Source organism: Solanum stenotomum, chromosome 8, assembly GCF_019186545.1.
Source record: "Solanum stenotomum isolate F172 chromosome 8, ASM1918654v1, whole genome shotgun sequence".
NCBI lineage: Eukaryota > Viridiplantae > Streptophyta > Magnoliopsida > Solanales > Solanaceae > Solanum > Solanum stenotomum.
The window spans coordinates 154,605-171,992 of record NC_064289.1 but is presented as its reverse complement, the minus strand read 5'-3'; the positions used below and the strand labels follow the sequence as shown (position 1 = coordinate 171,992).

General features: G+C 35.8%; 2 protein-coding genes across 3 annotated transcripts in view; both read right to left on the bottom strand.

The window, feature by feature from the left end:
- Positions 1-1,185: 1,185 nt before the first annotated feature.
- Positions 1,186-9,558, bottom strand: LOC125873345 (E3 ubiquitin-protein ligase MIEL1). 2 transcript variants are annotated; one of them, XM_049554256.1, is made up of 12 exons: positions 9,403-9,558; positions 9,232-9,319; positions 8,685-8,741; positions 8,548-8,580; positions 8,361-8,438; positions 8,196-8,239; positions 8,032-8,072; positions 6,082-6,164; positions 5,893-5,984; positions 5,719-5,788; positions 2,101-2,139; positions 1,186-1,500 (listed from the first exon to the last, which is right to left on the bottom strand). In XM_049554256.1, the coding sequence occupies exons 1-12, from the start codon at positions 9,495-9,497 to the stop codon at positions 1,375-1,377; spliced, it is 846 nt and encodes a 281-aa protein (XP_049410213.1). In that variant the 5' UTR covers positions 9,498-9,558; the 3' UTR covers positions 1,186-1,374. The 2 variants fall into 2 exon arrangements, with proteins under 2 accessions (XP_049410213.1, XP_049410214.1); XM_049554257.1 differs by lacking the exons at positions 1,186-1,500; positions 2,101-2,139 and adding an exon at positions 5,430-5,566.
- Positions 9,559-12,260: 2,702 nt separating this feature from the next.
- The window catches only part of LOC125872264 (cullin-1-like), a 9,847-nt gene continuing 4,719 nt past the window's right edge, over positions 12,261-17,388 (bottom strand). The window contains exons 2-17 of the mRNA XM_049552978.1: positions 17,321-17,368; positions 17,028-17,231; positions 16,859-16,936; positions 16,030-16,119; positions 15,841-15,921; positions 15,685-15,744; positions 15,295-15,324; positions 15,116-15,202; positions 14,872-15,021; positions 14,730-14,785; positions 14,515-14,635; positions 14,265-14,426; positions 14,008-14,151; positions 13,706-13,924; positions 13,439-13,606; positions 12,261-12,627 (exon numbers count right to left, since the gene is read on the bottom strand). Coding sequence (XP_049408935.1) covers positions 12,526-12,627; positions 13,439-13,606; positions 13,706-13,924; positions 14,008-14,151; positions 14,265-14,426; positions 14,515-14,635; positions 14,730-14,785; positions 14,872-15,021; positions 15,116-15,202; positions 15,295-15,324; positions 15,685-15,744; positions 15,841-15,921; positions 16,030-16,119; positions 16,859-16,936; positions 17,028-17,231; positions 17,321-17,368 — 1,800 coding nt within the window. The 3' untranslated portion in view covers positions 12,261-12,525. The remainder of the gene's footprint in view (positions 12,628-13,438; positions 13,607-13,705; positions 13,925-14,007; positions 14,152-14,264; positions 14,427-14,514; positions 14,636-14,729; positions 14,786-14,871; positions 15,022-15,115; positions 15,203-15,294; positions 15,325-15,684; positions 15,745-15,840; positions 15,922-16,029; positions 16,120-16,858; positions 16,937-17,027; positions 17,232-17,320; positions 17,369-17,388) is intronic.

Here is a 17,388-nt window from a genome sequence, read left to right as displayed (position 1 = left end):
TGCATTTATTTTTAAAATATAAATCGTGTAATTAAATGTATTTTAAGGACAACCCGTGTATCAAATAAAAACTAAACTAGTGGGGCAGGCGTTAAATTATTTGGGAATTTTGTGAAAAACATACCTATATGTGCCGTTTTTAACAATATTGTTCCAATTTATTTATTTTTGGAACACTTTTAAAAATGACTATAGTTTAAAATTAATTAGAGATCTATAGTTATAGTGTGCTTAATTACAAATTATAGCTTTGGAGACGAGAGAGGCGAGAAAGGTGCGAGAGGTAGAATACTTGTTGTATTTATTGTATCAACCATCATACAATTGATACAACTAATTTGTATTCAAATGAATACAATTATATCAAAACTTACTGTATTTAGCTACATATTAGGAGGAGAGAGGGGAGCAAGATCGAGAGAGGGAGTAGGGAGGATGAATACATATTGTATTTGTTGTATCACGAATACAATTGATACTCAATACAAATACAGTTGATACAAAATACAAATATAGTTATCTAAATACAATTGATATAAAATACATATCTTTCACTTATGTTTGATTGAATACAATTGATACATAGTACATTTGATAAAGAGGATGGAATATATGGAGAGGGCAGTGGAAAGAGAGAGAAGAGAAAAAATTGTTATGAACCTCTACATATAGCTATGAATTATAAACTATAGTGATTACATGTTTGCCTCGTATAATCTCCCCGTTATTTATTGATCGATTTGCTAATGAAATGTTCAATTATTTTGAAAGATTGGTCATAAATTTGAAGAGTTTGCTTCTACACGACCTTCGAAGATAAATATTGGGCCGGAACCTCTACGACAATTACCTAGTAACTTTGAAAAATGAATTTCCACTTCAATTAAATATTTTAGAATCTTCTCTTTTCCACAAATCCACCCGCTGTTCTGCCACGGAGGTCCCCATCCCAAACCCCAAATTTGGTTCAGACGATTATGTTACAGTAGAAGTGAAATGACTTGAAGGTGTCTGTCTTATGTTGAAATGGGAGCTTGTGAGATGTTCCCCTAAATAATGACTTGAAGGTGTCCCCGTGAGAAGCTGCACACATACAAACTAGATACTTGGAAGAAAGCAAATACTAAAGAGAAACCTTGTTCCCTTCAATGTTATTCATCATTTTTCTTAATCTGAGAGTCGGAGTGGAGCCAATTCTTTTTACTCTTTCTGAAAGTTTTCAATATGCAACAGAAAAAATGGAGAGGTTTTATCAAAGGACTATCCCAGATTCCTTTGTACAGTAACACTGGTCGCTAGAAGAAACAAATCAAAAAGGAACAAGAACGCCTAATGTGAGAAAAAACACCACTTGAATCAAGCTGAGCATGTATGTCATTGGGGATCTTCGCCAGTACCAATCATGCGGGTGTTGTATGAATTACAATGCTTGCATTTGTGCCCAAGTATGTGAAAAAATGCTTTACCAGTACTATTGCAGTCATTGCACAGAATTGGAACCTGCAAAATAAAAAGAGTACAACCTTATTTGCTGCTATATTCCCGCTTAAGAACATCATCCTAACAAAAAAGTTCCTTCTGGAAAAGAAGAAGAGAGATAAAAACAGTTAAAAGACGGGACCAAACTGTAAGTTAAATCCTTCCACTCCTTACCAACATCCACAAGCAAAGCTCCAGGTCAAACCATCAAAAAACCCTCCATTCCCTGCTAATTAGTCCATTCCACTGATATACCATCCCCCCCCNCCCCCCCCCCCCCCAACACACACACACACACCTCCCCAGCTGATCAAAAGAACTAGGGCAGAAAAAGAAAGTTTGAAAAAGTACAAAGGGTCTCCAAGATCCCAATTCAACAGGTTGTAGTTTTCTTTGTTATTTTTTATATAATCAGGAAGTTACAAACCTAAAAGTTTCTTATGGTCAATTTTCTTCAAATTCCATAGAAATGGAAACACTGGAATCTAAAATGAACAAGCATCATATAAAAGTAAAAATTGGCAACATACTGGAACATATTTTTTCCTCTTATTAGATACTCCATAGAAGATTTGAATGTAAGCAATTACAAACATCATAAAACAAGAAAGAGCAACATACCTCATAACGATATTCTTCAGGCATGGCTGTAGCTTCAATCTATACATAAGAAACTTGATCATCAATAAACAATCATAATGCACAGTGGTTTATATCATGCACTGAGATGTTCTATAACACTTGAGCAACAAACACACGAAGATCATATTGACTCAAAATATGCATATATGAATAAACCATGTAAAGTCTCTGCTTTCTTCCCCAGCCAGAAAAAAATATCTAAAACTTAGAATCAACCAATCATCCAGCTCGGTAAAATGCAGTCCACAGAGAGTTGTGTAGGTCAAAGGACAATTACCACTAAACTGCAGTATGGTTAGGAACCAGCAGTACCAAAAAGTCACATCTCCCTCTACTCCCAAGTAAAAAAATAAAACAAAAGGGACAAAAACGACACCCGTCAAAAAAACTTGTTCTCATATTATGACATGAGATAGCATTCTCGGAGATAATGATTTAGCATATCCAACTGGAACAGTTTGGAGATTGGTGCACCAGATTACGTTCCAATCAGTTCTCAACAGCCATTGACAGATCTACACATTTTTATAAACCAACATGAAATCCTCTTGAGGAAAAGTAAGAATCTCATGCCTAAGATCATTGCAACAAGGCCACTTGCATCTAGTATAGTATATCTATACAACTATACTTGAATCCTTCTCAAATCATGCCATTTCACATGTTGACAACTTGTGATCGGTCTAACTTGAAGACAAGGTTTTGTCCCCTAGTTTCCTCTCTTTATTCGTCATAGGTTTTTCTAAATTTCTGCAATTGCACCTCAGAGTCTTCCATCTAGCATAATATACATCTATCCTAATCACTACACAAACTAAACTTGGTCAAAAAACTTCCCAGTTCATATCTTCAGATAACCTCAAATCTAACTTGTTACTGATATCTCTCAAAACCAATACCTAATGCTTGATCATGATCTGACCCCTTGTTAGCAAATTAACTGTCCTATGTAAACAGGTTTGAAGAGCGGTGACAAATTCGTACACCAAGATGTATGTGTTGTTGACAATTGAAATAGGATTCCACAAACTATAACTCAAACTCAGATATACCATCACCAAGTAATTTATACTCCCACAACAAACAGATCTAAAACATGATACAACTTAATTTTCTTCGGACGAGATTCAAAAGTCAAACCATGTTTTGAAAACTCTAAACAGCAATGCACCTCATTCAGATGTGTTAGAATAGTAATAGCTATATACAATCCTATTAGAATAGGAAGAGGTTTATACAATCCTATTAGAATGGGATTAAGTTTATACAATCCTATTAGAATAGGAATAGGTTTATACAATCCTATTTAGAATAGTAATAGGAATACAAATACAAATAGAAATAGGAATAGTAAATAGTATCCTGCTTGGTAAAGGATTGTATTTTAGTGTCTATAGATAGGGTCTCAATGTAATAATATTTTTTTCCTATATTTCTCACATGGTATCAGAGCCTCTACGATCTTGGTAGAGAATCAAATAGCTTCCGCTGCCGCCGGGCGGCTATTACCCATATGTTGCCCGTCTGGCCAACGATTATGTTTTTCCATGTTTAATTTGCGTAGCACCGTGCCATCTGGAATTTCCAGTGACTCTTTTTTCATAATTAATTTGTGTAGCACCGTGCCATCATTCCGGTGACTACTTTTTCATAATTAATTTGTGTAGCACCGTGCCATCATTCCAATGACTACTTTCTCATATCTAATTTGTGTAGCACCGTTCCATCAATCCGGTGACTACTTTTTCATATCCTATATGTGTAGCACCGTGCGATCTTTCCGGTGACTACTTTTTCATATTTAATTTGTGTAGCACCGTGCCATCCTTCCAGTGACTTACCTTTTTTTTGCATATCTGATTTACGTAGCACCGTGCATCTCTCCGAACTGCTTTTCATATTTTATTTGCGTAGTACCGTGGATTTTTTCTAACTACTTTTCATATCCGAGTTGCATAGTTCCATTCGTCTTTTCGGTGACTCCTCAAATCTGATTTGCGTAGGGTTGTGCCATCATTCCGACCCGACCCATATTATTTCTCTTTTCAATAAGGTCGTACCATCAATCCGACCTTTCCTACATAATTTCTATTTTCTAGTTGGGTTGTTCCATCATTTCGACCCTACCCATATAATTTTATTTCTTAGATTCTGACCACTTTCAGCCATCAAATCTAATACTTTGGCGTATGAGCATGTTCCAGCCAATTTTTCGGTGACTTTCTTGTTTAATATCGACTCATCTATTGATTCCAACATGATTCATATACTTTATACTAGATTTTGAGCACTTTGTTGCCCAGGGGGAGTTTAGTAGCCTTGCATGTCGATTATGTGAGTCACTCTATGGTCTGAAACAGTCTTTGCAAGTTTGGTTTGAGAAGTTCAACACTGTAATTTTATTACTCCGTGTTTTATCAGGATTATGTATCAAATTCAATATTTCATGAGAAGATTAAGCACATTGAGATTGACCGACATTATGCATCAAATCCAATATTTAATGAGAAGACAAGCACATTGAGATTGACTGTCAATTTTGTGAAGTCGACTGATCAACTTGCAAATATCTCACCAAGCTCCTCATCGGTTCTCATATTAATTACATTTGTAACAAGCTAGATACATATGATTTGTATGCACTAGCTTGAGAGTGTTAAGAATAGTAATAGGTATATACAATGCTATTAGAATAGGAAGAAGTTTATACAATCCTATTAGAATAGGATTAAGTTTATACAATCCCATTACAATAGGAATAGGTTTATACAATCCTATTTAGAATAAGAATAGGAATAGGAATACAAATAGAAATAGGAATAGTAAATAGTATCCTACTTGGTAAAAGATTGTATTTTGGTGTCTATAATTAGGGTCTCAATGTAATAATGTAGAAACAACAACAATTCAATAATATTCTTTTCCTATATTTCTCACAAGATGCAAAAGGCACAAAACAAAGAAAAATATATACATGTTAATGCTTCAGTCCCACATCCCACACTAAAATTACTGGCTCTCCATTCTCTCAGTGACAAAACCCATGCTTTTAAACAGCAAATGTAGGATTTGAACTTCATGGGTTTGTGTTTTGTCTCTCAGTAAAAAAGTGACCCTAAAAAAGTTTCAAGAAAAAAACAGTATCTACATTTCTCGTTTCTCAAATATTACTTCCTTAAAATAAGGTTTGCCCTTAAAAAAAAAAATCAAGGCAAAATCAGTAAGCCAAAAGACTGTTAGAGCAAAATCAACTTCACTCCAGAAAAATGCCAAGGAAAAAAGGGATCGACTTAGATTTCTCTCTCTGTCCTGAAACCTCTTATCAGTTTAAGCTATATCAGCACTGGATTGGAGGATAGCTCACATGCTGTGAGCCCTTCAATCTTCACCATGTGGTGAGGGATCAAATCACACCTACGTAATAATCCCCTCCATCCCCCTATCCCTAAATAATTAGTTTAAATTATACATATATCAGCATATACCCTTTTTTTTTACTGGATGTATGTATGGTGGATATTGCTTGTAGCGAAGTACAAAAAAAAAATTATGGAAGAACTTTGTAGGGACTAACTAAAAAGTAAAATAACTTCATACCTCCATATCTAATCTTTGCCAAGTTCCGGACATGTTGAGAACAGACTTAGAGCATATAGGGCAGCGATACCTATACAGAAAGGGGAAGACGAGTACAATATGTAAGTTAACCATACAGGCTGATTGGCATGAAGAAAAAGAAACATAATAGTCATGTTATGGATAGAACTTTACTGGTTCTGATGGATCATCTCTGTGTGGCATTCCATATGCATTGTATGTCCACACTTCATAATTGTGGTGCCTTTCACTGAGTCGAAAAGAAACTGGACCGAACCATAAATTTACTATTAGGGTATAGTTCCAATCAAAACATATGAGCAAGTTAAGGCAGTAAAAGCCAAATGAAGAGTAGACTCAAACCTCATAACAGATGGGACAATGGTTCTTCATTGAGTTCTCCACACATAAGTGATTATCACGCAGCTCCACCGAATAGCAGGATCCTGTTGCAAAAACATCACGAAAGTAGCTAAAAGAGAAGTATTCCTAAAGCTTAACGCATCAGAAAAATAAGGAGACTTTGCGCATATGATAAAACATTAATTCACCTCTGATGATTTTTTATAAAGAAAATATTTATCTTCATCAAAAAAGAAAACATTTATTCTAATCTATTGAAATCCAGCAAACTTAGCAGGCATATGTTTGAAGCCTTGCAGATGTGTAGGAAGGAGAAAGAAGTTGTACAGATTAATCTTTTATGACCAAGGTTTATTAACATCTTATTATAATCTTTTATAACTAAAAGATTATAATGGATCACTGAAAAGACAAAGAACACTAATTGGTGACCTCAAGATGAGCGAGTTCCCCTTCCAGTTTTTGCCTTATTAAGACCAAGGTTTATTAACAGCTCAACTTTATCAGAGACTTGCAACTAAAATTCGTTCTTCGCCAACATGAATTTAGCATCCTCGGAACCTGCATCCTCCCATCTAAAAAGACTTACAGGACCTATAGACATGAGACCTTTTGAGTTAGAAATACTTAATTTACAAGGAAAATGTACTTATGTTCCTTTATCCATTACAAGGATATGCCTGACTGGAACATACCACAACCATTATTATACAAATTTGGAAGTTAAAAGAAACTTGTACTTGACCACACATCATCAATAAGATTCTCCAGAACCATAGAGCGGCCGATGAATCAAGAAAGAGAGAGAAAGGATTCAACCCTATTGACAGGTTTCCTCTCTATTCTGTTAGGATGAGCAGTTATAGCTATTTGACTTCCATTATCCTTATTGGTTTTATGTTATTTTATTTCATTGATATAGAGATGCATGTCGTGGCAGATCCAAGATTTTAAGGTCGTGGGTGCTCTCTTAGCTAAGGTGGCGGCGACATATATAAAATGTAAACACACGAAAAAGCCAAAGGGGGTTCAACACACACACCACGCACACTATATATATATATATATATAAATTTTACCATATATAAACAATGTAATTTTTTTGTCGTCTACCTAGCTCCGAACCCACTTAGCTACCAGTCAAAAAATGTAAGTGCATAAATTTACACTTCGTCATAAAAAAGACAATCATATTTGAATATTATAGCTAAAAAACAAAAAAAATTACAATAAATATTATTTTGAATAAAGAAAATAGGAAAAGTAGCAAAACGACAAGTGAAAGAAAATAGAAATACAATCAATATAACATAGGGAGTAAGGAAGAGAAGAGTTGGTTTGTAAAAATTTTAAAATGTGCCGACTGGGAGTCGAAACCAGATGCAAAACATTACAAAGGACCTTAAGCACCCACAAACAGCCACTGCGCCAATCAAACAATTTATTCTATGGGTGCTCGTTGTTTAGTTTTATACTATTCCTCCTAATTTCTATAGAAATATATTTAGTTGAATATGAAGTTAATGGGTGCTCGAGCACCCGGGAGTCCCTATGTGGGTCCGCCCCCGTGCATGACGCCAGTAGACAGCTATGAGATGGTAGATGTACAAAGCAATAATATAGTTGTACAAGATTAACCTTCCATTTCCAAGGATATCCCTTTATTACCATATTTCTACCTAAGACTCAATGGAAAGGGCATTTGAAAAGTAAAATTTTAGAAAGGAACTGTCAAATGAGAAAAGTACACTTCCACAATACAGTTTTAGAACAAGCTATAGTTGAAAAGAATCACTAGTTGAGAACTTGAGATATAATCTACACCTTTCTTTATAAGGTAAGGGTTGAGATATAAACTACACTATTCAAAATTACAAAAGAAATCGATCCATTTTGATACAAGGAAATCCACAACAGTAGTCAAACAACAAGGAGGAAGGGATGCCTTACCACACTTCTTGCAGTGGAAGAAGTTTTCTCGACCACCGACCCTGTTTCACCAATTACGTATATAAGTACCACAGGTGACATATATGTTGTTTAGATAGTTGGAACGAGTAAGGAAGTGTAAGGGCAGAATGGAGGCTGAATACAATATTATTTAGTGCATTCACCTGCAAATTCCACAGTCATCACAGTGAAACTGCCCCTTTGTTCTCTGAAAGAAAAGTAATTACTTAAATACAAGTGCATCAAATGAATTAAATATTTATTTGGTTACTCTAGCATCCAAAAATAGAACAATCTAATTTAAGAGAAAAATAAAATAGTAGCATTACATTGTCATCGTAAAATCTACAAATTTCACAATAGTACTCCCCAAATTTGACTCCACACTCTGAACAGATCTCAGCAACCTATTTAACACAAGCCAGAAAAAAATTATCACAGACTATAACGGCTGAAAAGTCCATAAACTTGAGACACTCAAATGATAGATAAGTGTAGCAACAGAACTTAACAAACCTGTTGTTCGGTGTCGCATACAGCACAAACAACCTGTAGCAAAAAATGAGATCCAACATCAATCCCCATAAAAGTTCCGAGTATTCATGAACAATCTTATCATCTGAGGAAATCAATAATATGAGCTTTACTCGTACTTGCTTAACATTGTGGCGCACAAGTTCGTGCCGTTCCTTGGGATTGGTCAAAGCATTCTGATTCCAACAAACACAAGCTTCAGTAAAAACAATACACAGTTTATAAAGCAAGGAAGGTCCATTTAACGTTTTGAAATATGGAACTGACAATAGTAAGGCATCTTACTATTACAATGAAGCAATAGCACCAGACCATTACAGAAAGCGGAAACTAGTTAGTATGTATGTTGGATCCAGAGAATCCCACATTAAGGGCAAAAGAAAAAATGAGTGTTTGTCCATCTATTTCCAAATAAAATACTTGTGTTCGCATGTGATAACTGGAAATTGGTTGTTCATAGATATTATGGATGGATTTTGACCTGCGACTTGTTAATTAAATTTTACTATTTAGGACAGCTAATTAGCAGCAGGACATATATGTAAAGACTAACCGACTGTTTAGGTTTTCCAACTAAGGATGGAGTATGTTCTACTTCAAAATAAGTGATAAAAGGGCTCCGGAGCAGTGGCTGTTGTAGTATTTTTATAAGAAAGCAGCAAGCACCTTGGCCTCGTTGTGGCAATGACGGCAAGTGAAAATTTCATTGCAACAAGGGGCTCGGAGTTTACAGCGTCGCCGATAATGATCACATCTATTTAAGGGACAGAAAATATGAATCATTATACAATTTTGACAGGAAAATTAACACAAAGTGGTGTATGCATAATTATGTACCCATAAAGCAACTTTCCGACATCTTGTCTATGGAGCTCCTCTTCGGTCGGCGGCGGCGGTTGATCAACGACAAAATTGTCACCGTCTTCTTCCATGTAGAAGGTTCGAGAGTGGTGAAATTTGGTTGCGTGTGGGCAAATGGTGCAGTATATATCAAGTATTTAAGGGTGGGTAATGGGTTCAAGATCCACTACTCAGGTATGGATGGCTGCTCAAATTCATACTGGGCCCATTTAACATAAAACTTTACTACAGTATAAATTTATGTTTGTTAAAATTCATTAATCACACTATAACTATTGAAATTAATTATAATTAGGACTTCTTCATATTCATTTCATAACATTCTATTAAATTTTACTCTGAACCCGCATTAAGCTCTAAGGATTAAAGTGATTGTTCGACTATTCACAAATGAACCGTACGTATTGGCAAAGGTTTGCAGGATGGTTAGGCATCAGCGAAGCAGAACTCTTAGAAGCTTATTAGTCAAATGTTGAAATTTCTAAGGCCAAAAATTATGTGGTGGCATATATCCTTAAAATTATGCCACCTATAGTGATATGGGAGCTACGGAGGCCCAGGTGTTGCTCCAAATATGATTCAGAAAAGCTTTCTATCAACTTGCAGCATTCTAATCACTTTCAACATTTGTCAACTTATCAAAGCTAGCTAGATTCAAAAGCATCCAAAGTGAAAGTTGATAAGACATTTGTTTGATTTTTGATAAAAATATGGCTAAGAAGATCGTCAGAGTGGTCAAGTGGATTAAACCCTTATCCCCTGTTCTTAAATTAAACAACGATGAATCTTGCATTAATGGAACTTGTGGTGGGGGAGGTGTACTTAGGGGATTATCGAGGAAGAGTTAATGGTTTGAGTTCTACCATTGCTGAGGCAGACGCTTTATTGTTGCTTAATTGCGCCATCGTTGTCTGGGCAATCCCCTGGAGAATCGAAGACACGGTCAAAGAGATAAAGAATCTTGTAGGAATATATGATATTCCTATTTAACATTGCTTTAGGGAAACCAATAAAGTTGTTGACAAATTAGCTTCCCTAAGTCACTCACTTACTCATGTACAAATCTAGATCTACTCTCACTTCAAGTGAAAGGGATTCTCTACATAGATAGGTGGGTATGCCCTTCCTTTAGAGTCATAAAGCGTAAAGCAAATACTTTGAGCTATGATCCCCCTTGAACCTCTCTAAGTGTACTAGTGCTTGTTTAGCTTAGATCTTGTGTGCACTCATGTGTTTGGTTTGACTGTGTAACCAAACTCGCAAGAAGGTATGGCCTAACCCTGCTTCTTCAAATGTAATTTCTTTCTCAATGGCAATATATATGGTATATAAAAAAAGAAGATAAAGATTAAATACTCGGAAAGTAGGTAAGCATAGAGGGAGACTAAATAAATTCCCCAAATTTCTCTTTTGTTGTTAAATTAAGCAGATGGTAATTGAGGAAACTGTTATTGTACTACATTGTTTGCAGTATAGGCAAGGATATAAGTATATCATTTAATTTGTTTGTTGTTATTATATATATAGATAGATAGAGTAATAAATTAGGTTGAAATATATATAACTATGGGGTAGAGAGACATGATTTCAACAGCTGGTAGCATTTTGATCCAGTTCATGAACGTATAGTATACATTTTCCTTTCCCTCCGAATCACGATCCAGTTCATGAACGTACACATTCACCCTGGCCGAGCAAGCTCAACATCCATCATTACTCCATTTTCCACTTTAATTTCTCATACATGAAAAAACGATTCCTCAACTTGGACCCTATAATTTATAACAAACCAGAAAATAATCAGCTTTATTTAGCTAGCTAGCTCCATATATACATGCTAGCTACTGCACATCATATTCCACAAAACGTACTTATATAAGACATTTGAAAGTTAAGTTTGAGGTGGAGAAAGTAGAGCAATACAATGAAAGTGAAAGTGATATGATTTTCATTTGATTCTCTACTCCCAAGACAAGAAATATCATTGGATTAATTAATTTGTGCCTCTTTTGAAAAGCCTGAGTAGAAACATGCGATAATAAGAAAGAATTATAACATGTCAACAATTGGTGTGACCACGAAAAGACCTGCACAATGTAATCCTAAACTAAGCTTAATTTCCAGTGCACTCATCCGATTATATATATGTTTATAATCACCAACCAATGTATTGGAAGAATTTCTCAATATTCTTGTTTAATTGGACTCTCAACACTGGGCCATTACACTCTAAAAACCTTTGCCACTACACTAGACAATAGATATAGGTTAAAGTCTGAAGTATCGGATTATTTATATGTAATATAACTACTCCATTATTTTTACCGGACACAAGGGTGTTCAGTGAAAAACGAATCATTGATTGTAGTAATGGGAGTGGTCCAAGTCAACATTGCAAGTGTTGTGGGGACAATGACCCAATAATAATTCCAACATATTTAGAGCTGGCAATTGGCTCTTTACTCTTCGCAATACAGCCTCNCCCCCCCCCCCCCCCCCCCCACACACACACACACACCAAACAAACCACTAATTCTGTAACTATTAACTAAATTTTTCTGACAACACAATTGTACATTTGACATCTCTCAGGTCTGGACCTTTTCTTGTTGACACATTAAAGATTAGGGTATGGTGTTGGTTCAGGAATTAGAAATGTAGTAATTAATTATGTAAGATTTAGTTATTCCACATTTCACACCGCACCTAAAATAGTACTATTGAACAAATGGTAATATTTTCTGTTCAAAAGGAAACCTACTTGTGCCATGAACAGGTTAAGATATTATTGTCCACATTGAACCATTTATAATCCAGGGGTTGCACGGACAATATAGAAACACCAAAGCATAAGATTTACACAAAGATGTGGCGTTTAAGTGACAATCAGGAATATCAAGGAAAAAAAGTGCACGGCTGAAATATTTACTGAAAGGGGAATTCAAGTGCCACCAACTTCTGAAAAAAAGTGGTGATATACTCAGGCAAAGGTCAAAAAAATATCGCTGCTATTTCCTTGGCTAACAATCAAATCCAGCTGTACTCACTTCCATCTAGTGCCAAGAGAAGTCAATATCACCAAGGTATCAGCTTGTTGTCTCAGGCCAAGTACTTGAACAAGTTTGGGTTCTCTTTGTCTCTTTCCAAGTAGTCACGAGTGATAAGATCTTCAATCCTCTTTTTGATTGCTTTGAAATCAGGCTACACAGAAATTTTACATTATTTTTCGACACGTACAAGAGAAAATTCAATAATTAGAATAGACAAGCTAACACATCTCTCCAAATAGAGCCTATAACTATTTTTCAGGAAAAATCATTTGAAGGCAGAGAAGAAACTTGAGAAGGGAATACGATGAAATATATTGGCACGTTTGGGTTACAAAGATAACACCTCAACAGAAATTCCAGCACTCTGCATATCCTACTTTATATATCTATGGATACCTCTCTTAGTTTTGAGGTGGTCACACATTCCTCAAACTAGAGGAAATATACTGGAGGTGAGAAAAAATTTCAGGTAGTTCCTCCCGATACCTATGATAAAGGACAAGTAGTTGAATGGTTACTTATTTTGGACTGAATAACTCTCTTCATTTAAAATTTTGACCAAGACAGAGGAAGTTCAAAATGCAACAAAAAAGATAGCTGGACACAAAGGAGTCAATATCCTCCTGTTACCCCTGTGGTCAACCGTCATCATCACTTCTCCATTTTTATTTTTATTTTGAATAGTCGGTACTAGGAGAAGCAAAACAAGTAATAACCATCTAAGATATTCTATCAGCAAAGCGATCCCTAGGACATTGATGACTTACTTTTAAAATGAAAAGATGTTTTAAGTAACACGCAATTAGATAGCAAGAAAGAAAATGAAATGTCTGGCATAGAAGCAACAACATTCCTCCATGTCAAATTGAATGTTGTGGTTATTAGGCAGACCAAAATCATGTCCACTTTCCTAAATGGAATACCTAAACCGAGGAAATCCAAATGGTGAAGATGCAGCATACCTTAAACATGCGGCTCAATTGCTCAACACACTCCAACACGAGCTGCTGATGAGGAAGCACCTTCCGGCTCTTCATAATGCGCACAATACAAGCATCAATTGCATAACGTCTGTCCTTGTCAACATCCTCAACCACTTTTTTCCTTTCATCCACCGGAGGCAAAGGGATCTGAACGATACAATAAGATCATTGAGAAAAAGTGTCCACAAAGCATACACAAAGTAAGCATCACAGCAAAATACAAGTAGCTCTAAACAGTATCTATACCCTAATCCTCCTCATTCTGTCAGTGAACTTGGAGTTAAATTCAAAATGATCCGTTGACGAAACAGTTCTATTGCTAGGCTCTTTGGTTAGAATTTTATACTTGGCACATGACAGGGATTGAAGCAATCTGATCAAGTCATCGTCAGCCAAATTTAACTGACTTTTGATATCTGAGTAACTCAATCTATCTGAAGCATTAAACAGTAATAGAGCAGCAGCCTGAAAATGAGATCATTAATCAGTAACCATATTTGGTATCAGAACAGCGATGCTGCAGCAGAACCATTTCACAAACTGATCACCTGGTAAGTTCCCACAATAAGTTCAATAGTTTTTGATTCAAACTTGCCATTGATATTGCATGTACCCAGTGAATAAATCCAGGTCAATTTCCTGTGTTTCGTTTTCGTCTGATAAAATTCCTTGAAGACTTCTACACACTTCACCTGAGATACCAACAGAGGAGTAAAACACCCATAAAAAAATAAAAATAAAAAATGGAAAGATCAAATCAGCAGCAGAAATTGAATCATTATATCAGATGAGAAGCAGATCTCACCATTTCCACAGGGAGACTCAGATCAGAAGATTTATAACTAGGCCAAAAGCCAGTTGTAAGAACTGTGACAGTCAAATCAATTCCAGGATTAGCTGCCGAGTTGTTACTAAGATATTCCTGAAAGTGACTCTGATTTTCCTTCGCCAAAGTCAAGTCCGTCACCTGTTTTGTTATTTCAAACAATAAGTGTTGACAAGACAATTTGAACGGGGGGAAGATAAAATTAGTAGGTACTATACACTCTCCTCACCATTCCCTCCATCTTTGACGTAAACTGCCCACCACACTGCTGCTTTAACTTTGTTAAGATAAGCCTTTCATGGTCATCATTGGCACTTTTATCAAAAAGCAGTCGCCGAGAAAGCTTCTTCCTATAAAATTATGAAGACAAATACATATTCAATGGTTAGAGATGTAACAAGGAACTAGTTACTGGGTCAAAAAAAAAATGATGTAGCTTCCAACCTGTAGAACTCCGCAAAAAGGTCTTTGTCACTGATATACGCAAGAAGCTTGACCACCTATATGAAATATAAACAATTATGAAGTTATCCTGAAAAATCGAGTGACCACCAGAAAGCAAAGCTGGATATAGGGTTAGTGCTACCTTATCTAATGTCTCCTCAATAGCATCATCACTGAGTTTCTCACTCCCGCCCTTCTTAAGGATATTATCACAATAAGAGGCAAGGAGCTCTGCACTAGAACAGCCAGCAACAATTTTGTTACAGAAGACCTCAAATGCCTCTTTCAAAGCCTATAAAAGTTCAGAAGTTAAGACATCAGAAATAACATCTCAAATTATTCAAGGTAAAAAGTATAACCACGCAACTGTGAACAGCTGGATATACCTTGTGAAAGAGAGAGTTATTTGCAAAACTGTCGGTCACATATGCCATATATTTGTCATGCAGTTCAATAACCTTCCTAACAAAGACCTGAGGAAACAGAGCGGACACAGTTGAACCATCTCCTGAGCTATTACACTTAAAAAATCAACTTGAGTAGAAATTCAGATAAGTGGATTTACCTGCTCCTGTGAACCACTGGAACTTTCAGCCTGTAGAATTACATAAATATCAGTACTTCAAAATGCACTGAAATCAGTTACTACCAAAAGGAAAAACAATAGCTCGCAGATCATAAGAACAGCATGTGGATGCAACTTCACATATATCTTTGTATTTCTGATAAAGCTATTTAATCTACTCAAAGTCTTGAACTCCTTTTTTTTCTAGATTACTTGATTGTTCTCAAAGATAGGTTGCTCTATGCATTCTCCCCTTCAACTTCCCTTGTTTTTTCCTAGCCATACACCTAAACTTTTTCTCTACTAGTTCAAGAAGCATGGATATTAAAATAAGAAAAAGGGGCCAAAAAACATATTGCCGAATGAAGCACACATGTTCAGTCAACAGACCTTGTTACTTGCTGAGTCTTCAGCCTGTTGGACCAACACCATGCCTTCAGCAGTGACATGCTGCAAAAAATGTACCATAACAAAGTATTTAACCACCAAAAAAAAACACTCAACGAAAACCCTGTAGTTGCTCAACAATTAAATAGAAGACCATACCTGCTTAAACATATTTGCAACTGGTTCCAAACCTTTAGGGATCCTGTGGAATAGCCTATACATTCGAGATAAATCCTCTACCTGACATGAAAAAGGGATGGATCAAAAGAGGGGGGAAAAACAAGATCCTCACATAAGAAGTCAAATACATATTGACTAGTAGACACCTAATATGCAAGGAATTAATACCTTATCATCTCTAAGCAAAGCTCGGCATCCAGAATGCTCCTTCTCAAGCAATTGATTGGTATATACAACCAATAATTCATTTTGCACTTTCTGCAGCACAAGTGTAGTGTCAATTGAAAAAATAAATGCAACCAGAGGCACTTTGAACATAACTCATTTCAAAACTAAACAGACTTAATCAAGTAAAAACTTAGAAAGTAATGACCTGATAAAACCAAAATGAGACAAAGTTATATGCATTAATGTTTTTCATTTCTCCAAATAAAAATAAAAACATCACTGACCAACAGCCCTATTTTGTACATTTGGCTCAATGAAGAAAATGTGCTTCAAGCAAAAGAACAATGAAGAAGGAGATTCATTAATGATGCATAATCATGGAGAAACACCTCTAACTTAAAGTGGAAAGTTTTTGCAATTTCCAGTAGAATCTGCTCCAAAAGATGATCAGAATATCGACCAAAAGAAAGCACAGCATCTCACTGAAGCATAGTTGTAAATGCACAAGATGAATACATTATTCCTCCTCCGAGTACAATGAAAAAACTAAATTGAAAGGTTTGGAAAGACTATATTTCTTTCGTTTCACATGTATTCAGTTTATTCAAAGAAATCATCCAAGGGGAATGCAGTCAAGTATCCGACACCAATTAATGGGAACTCCAAAACCAACAGAATTAAACATCTAGAGAAGGGTTAAATAGTTACTGCAACATATCATAAATACAAAACAGTTTATTTTGAAGTTCTAAATAGCTTTTCATCAGTAGTTAAGATGCCAAGAAAATACTAATATTTCAATTTTCAAGTGCCTCATTCCAATACTGACCTCCAGAAGTTTTGTCTCGCTGCTTGAGTGCAAATAATGAGAAACTCTATCCTTCTCTTTTTTCAAGCACTCTTCTGCCTGTTTTAGAAATAACAGGTATCAGTATACATTCTGGGATAAGGATACAACCAACTTATGCACTAATTAAAATTGCAGATAGGATCTTTACCTTCAACATATAATCTGGACAAGAATCTTCCACAATCCAGTTTGATGCTTTTCGAGAATAATACGCTGCTGTATCTTTAAGCATTGCATCTTCAAAGTCATTTTCATAGAACTCCATCTCCCCCATTCCAATTTCAACAAATATGCCTAGCACGTTCTTCAATAACGCTCTATCAATCTGCTCACCCTCACGTTCTTGATCAATCTGATAAAAAAGGATTATCAATGAGACTCTTATTCTTGGCGCATAGTATGATACAAAAGTGGGTCAAATAAAGAAGGCATGAGACTTGCCAGTGCTATAACTGCATCTCTAGCTTTACTTTTCAACTCTTGATAAACCTATTATCAACAATCACAAA